The sequence below is a fragment of the Hyperoodon ampullatus genome (genome assembly GCF_949752795.1).
Source record: "Hyperoodon ampullatus genome assembly, chromosome: X".
In the NCBI taxonomy this organism is placed as follows: Eukaryota; Metazoa; Chordata; class Mammalia; order Artiodactyla; family Ziphiidae; genus Hyperoodon; species Hyperoodon ampullatus.
Window position 1 is genome coordinate 117,405,820 of NC_136913.1, and position 5,174 is coordinate 117,410,993.

Genomic DNA, 5,174 nt, shown 5'->3' on the forward strand with positions numbered 1-5,174 from the left:
GACAAAACAGTATGTGCAGTAAAACCTCATTAAGTTGATAGTGTTTTATTCAAAACAGCACAACTTGAAGCAGTTGCTATCTCCAAGCTAACTAGAGTCCCTATTGTTAATTAAGAAGAACAGGTCAGCAAAGGGAATGCTCTGAATTCAAAAGTCCTCTTTTCCAGTTCCCTATTTTCAAAAGGTTTTCACCTTTGAAAGATCCAATTTGCTATGAGAATAAACAATGACTAAAATAGGGAAAAGAGGAACTTGAAAAAGGAAATCGGTGAGTCTTGGTGCCCTGGAGGATGTTGTGTGTGCCATTACACAAACTTACCACACTCGGACAGGTTCTGCTTCCATTTTGATTTGGGATTTTGGCAAAAAATTTTCTGATACACTTTGAAGGGGTTGAGCTTTAAAAATAAAACAAGTTCAGTTTCAACAAAATATTTGGAGACACTTATGTTTGAAATCCTGTTTCCTACCCAGGTAAGCATTTCTACTCAAAGGACAGGCTATAGCAACCTCGAACTCCTTTGACCATGACAGATCTTCAAGGCAATACCCCTCCCCGCATAGAAGGATTGGTCACACGGGCCATTTCTTCACCCAGATATCCTTTGAGGACAGGTCGATACAAGAGTTTGGCAATAAATTGGTATCATAAATTTATGACTATTAATTCACTTTATATGTTTTGGTAGAAAAATAAATGATTTGCAAAGGTAAACTTCAGCCCCCATGTCTTGTCTGTACCACAAGTTCCAAATTAACGGGGTTGAAATCGATAAGATTTTCGTGGATGTAGTGAACTGATGGGTCAGCTCAATGTTATTTGGGTCTACCCTGCTCCTTTCCTAAATTCTGAACATGGCAATCCCAAATTCCCATGCAGACTTATTCACAGCCCCAATACGCTGCTGTTTACCTCTCCACCTTGAGATGCACATGTTGGAATCTGTCAGGAGGAAGGGATAAAATATAAGTGAGCTTGGCTTTTAAATGAACGAAATTTGAGTTCTAATACGACATGGTCATAACAGAAGAATGAGACTAAACTCTGAATATGGCCATCTTTGTATACAACCACCTGATTAACCATTTTTTTCAATCAAATACTCCTTCCTCTCCCTCCACCCATATTAACATTGGATTTCTGCTTGAACACATGACTGACCATACAGTTGCTTTAATTTGATCTTCAGGAGGATCAAAAATACCGTTTTGACCATTTTTTGGTTCCATGTCATTTGGTCATGTTGATATGGTCTGTGACCTCAGAAATAAACAAGTATATTCCCACCCAAAGTAATGTCAGGGTTTGGGATTTGAAAACTCTTCCTCTGTATTGACCCTAGGGATAATTTAGATATTGTAAAGGTTTTCCCAAAGTGATATATTTCAACAGCAATAATTAGGATAAGCCTGACCTGAACGCTTTGATTTACGATTGTCTGGAATAGGTCAGATGCTTGCCAGGTATTGAGAAACCATTCTGTCATTTCTGACTATACTTCTCTCCCACATCTGCGGAGAGCTTAAAGGCTTTAGAGACAGCCACAGGTGGAAAAGATGCATGGGTGTGCCTGGAGGAAGGAAAACGTTTATCCTGCCTTACTTTCACCCCATGTGGAGATCATATGTTTTGTCTATGATCTCATGGACACAAAAAAGAGATTTCTAGTGGGCACATCACTCTTGATTGGCAGTGTGAGTTTTGTAGGACTTTGGCCACTCCTAGTTGAATTTCTTTTTTCTTTTTTCCTGGAAATACTGTTTTCCCCGGAAATACTGTTTCCAAATAGACCAAAAAGGCCTATTTGGAAAAGAGAACACAAGTGACTGGCAGAGGAGATTTGGAGGATTCTTATGAGCATCTCAATTTGATCACAAAAGGGAAAATTGGAAAATGGTGGCATGATTTCTGTCCCATTATTATTCAAATAAGAGACAGGAAATAGTTTAGTGTCACCTGACAATTTTCCATTTGCATGAGACAATTTTGGTCTCAGCCTATGCACAAACCCAGGATTTTATAGAAAAAAGTCAACTGTTTAGCCCCACGGATGTGTGTGATTTCTCTATCTTCTCCCTTGGACTATCTTTCCATTTCAAACATGCCCTATTATCCTCTTCCACTTTTCTGGATCCCTTTAGAGGATCTAGAAACCTTCTTGGTTTTTAACTACACAGTGCCCTTAGATTCCATAATAGCCTTTGCACTGGATTCTGGGGGCCCTTCAGTCTAGAATTTGTCTCATATGTTGATCAGTCAGTCAGGTCATGCTTCCTGGGCTCCATGAATGACTTGCTCCATTGCTTTTCTTTCCCTTGAACATGGGCTGTAGCCCTTGCCCATGAACTCAGCAGTCCTTAAGTTCACCAGTATCATCTTCCTTTTCCCCCAGAGCAAAAGTTGACACATGGTAGCTCTGGGGAGACAGACAGAATACCAGGCATGGGTCCAAAATGGATAGCCCTTGTTGCTTTAAGAAATTTAGAGCCTAATAACTTTTTTGGGGGGGAAAAATTTCAGTCAGAATCCTCAAGTCCATTCTTTCAGGGGCACACTTTTAAGGGAAGACCCCAGTTCCTACCTCTTCCATATATTTATCTACCTTGTTGTGAGAGGATGTGTGCAGAACCTTTGCCTGGAATGGTATGGGTTGGCATTAATGCGATTGTGGACGGTCCATTTAAGAGAAAGCTGCTCCTGTGTTCTGTGGACAGTTCAAGGTTTACCTTAGAATGAACTTCAAGGCGAAGTGGCAGAATCATGAGAAGGGATGATCTTGCCTTCAGTTCCACCCTTGGTGCCGGCTTCGGTTCCGGGCAGGTCTGGGTGGCTGTCTTCTTTGTGGGGCTTCTCCTTGCAGAAGAACTTCTTCAGCATATCCTGGACCTCCTTCTTGATGGTCTTGTGCATGTAGCCATAGATGTAGGGGTGGATGCAGCACTGCAGGAAGAAAAGCCAGATAATTATGGTGATCACCCACTGGGGTACCTTGGTTTGGACATCCACCCACACGGCCAGAACCGCTAGAAAGCAGTAGGGCCCCAGGGACAGCACGTAGGAGAAGATGATGAGGAAGATCACTTTAGCAGCTTTGCACTGGTAGCACCTGGGCAGAGGGGGGTCGCTGGTGCTGTTTCGAAGACTGACTGGGAGACTCTCTGTGATGTTCACCGCCTCGATGTCATCCTCGCTGAAATGGATGTCATCCTCACCAAACTCCATGTCATCTTCACCCAAGTCAATGTTGCACTGGGTGACCTCTAGGCGGCCCTTGTCTGCCTTCTTGCTGCTCTGAATTTTGGTGCTGCCTTCGCCGGCCACCAAGCTGCTTTCTCTGACCTCCTCACTGCCCTTGGCCTCCACACTCCCCTCACTGGTCACCACGCTCCCTTCTTTGGCCTTCCTGCTGCCATCCTTGGCTTCCACACTGCTCTCCTTGGCCTTGACCTCACCTTCATCCTGGCCGTGGAACTCGCTCTCACCCTGGAACTCATCCTTTTTGTCTCCCTCTTCGTCCTCATTCTCCACATGGTCCTTGGCTCGCACCTCCAAGCTGTGGCTCTTGACGTTGTAGAGCAGAGCGTGCTGCCGGCGGGCTGCACCGAACACCACAGAGTAGCAGGCAATCATGACAATCAGCGGGATGATGACGAAGGACACGACGCTGAGAATGGTGTAGCTGGGGCTGGCCCCCCAGATCATGGAGCAGAGGGCATTGCGCTCATCAAAGGCAGCCTGGCCCCAGCCATAGAGTGGGGGTGTGCTCTGCAGGATGGCCACGATCCAGGTGCCGTAGAGGAGCATGTAACCCCGGCGCGGGGTCATCTTGGCCGGGTAGGAGAGAGGGTGGATGATGGACAGGTAGCGATCCACCGACACCACGACGATGGTGTTGACGCTGGCAAAGGCGAACAGGTGAGTGAGGCTAACCAGGGCGGTACAGAAGTGGCTGTTGAGGGGCCAGAAAAAGGGCACGGAGGTGGCCACCACCCAGGGGGCCACGAGTGAAATCTGCAGCAGGTCAGTGACGAGGAGGTTAAAGATGAAGCGGTTGGTCACCTGCAGTAGCTGCGGCTTGCGCTGCAGAACGAGCGCCAGCACTATGTTGCCCACGAAGGAGGCAGTGAGAAAGATGAGCAGGACGCTCGAGCGGATGATGCCGTGCGCCAGGCTGATGGGCATTTTGGAGAGGGGCACGCACGTGTGGCTGCTGTTGTTTTCGCGCGTGCTGTTGGTGCAGGTGGACGCCATGGCGGCGGCGGGGGCGGGCGGGAGGCAGGTGCAGGCGCGGAGCGGGCACCGGCGGGCGGCGAAGGGGCGCACGGACCACACTCACCGTCTAGGCTGGGGACGAAAGAAACACGCGGGGCTGAGTTAGTCCTCCTGCCGGGGAGGAAGAGGGGCGCTTCCGCGCCGGGCAGCGGCGCTGCAGGACCCCGGCCCCGGGGCCCTCGCGCGGCTCCAGTCCGCGTTCGGGCAGTTTCTATGAATCCTTCTCTTACTCTGGGTCTCTCTGCCTCTCCCTCTGGGGGTCTCTGAGTACCCCCGACCCCCACCCCTGTGTCCCGCTGGCGCGCGCGCGCGCGTTCTCTGCGCGTCTCCCACACTATCTGGGGGTCTCGAAGTTTGGGTCTCTCTGGAGGTCTCTCCGCAGATCTCTGCGCTAGCTCTCCTGCTAGCACATGCGCGCGCGCTCCGTCCCTGCCTGTTTCCATGTGTCGATTTGTCTCTTTCTCTCCAGTGTCTCTCACTAGCGCACTTTTCTTGTACCTCGGGTGTGTGTGTGTGTGTGTGTGTGTATCTCACCGGTTTTCTCTGACTCTCTCACCCCTGTCTCTCACTCTGTGGCCTGTCCCTATTTCTCAGTCCCTCGCTAGCACATGCGCGCTGTCTGTCCATCTCTGCCAGTCTGTCGTTCTCCTCTCACCTTCCTTTCTGTTGCTCCCGTCTCGCCCTCTCACTCTTGGTCGGCTTCTCCGTCTCAGTTTCTCTCTGAGTCTCTTTCGCCAGCGCACTTTCTCTTTAGCTGTGTGTGCGTGTCTCTGTCTCTCGTCGTCTTTCTCCCAGTCTTGTCCCTGTCTCTCCCTCCATCTCCTTCTGATGCGCTCTCGTCTCTGTATCCCTGCCTCTCACTGTCTCTGTCGCTCGCTAGTGCGTGCGCTTCTGCGTCTTC

The 5,174-nt window shown here is 49.2% G+C and overlaps 1 protein-coding gene across 1 annotated transcript; it reads right to left on the minus strand.

Moving 5' to 3' along the window:
* Positions 1 to 2,740: 2,740 nt before the first annotated feature.
* Positions 2,741 to 4,258, minus strand: GPR101 (G protein-coupled receptor 101; the record flags this gene model as incomplete). The annotated part of the gene is made up of 1 exon (XM_079727167.1): positions 2,741 to 4,258. Exon 1 carries the CDS (start codon positions 4,250 to 4,252, stop codon positions 2,741 to 2,743), a length of 1,512 nt encoding a protein of 503 aa, XP_079583293.1. The 5' UTR covers positions 4,253 to 4,258.
* Positions 4,259 to 5,174: the final 916 nt, after the last annotated feature.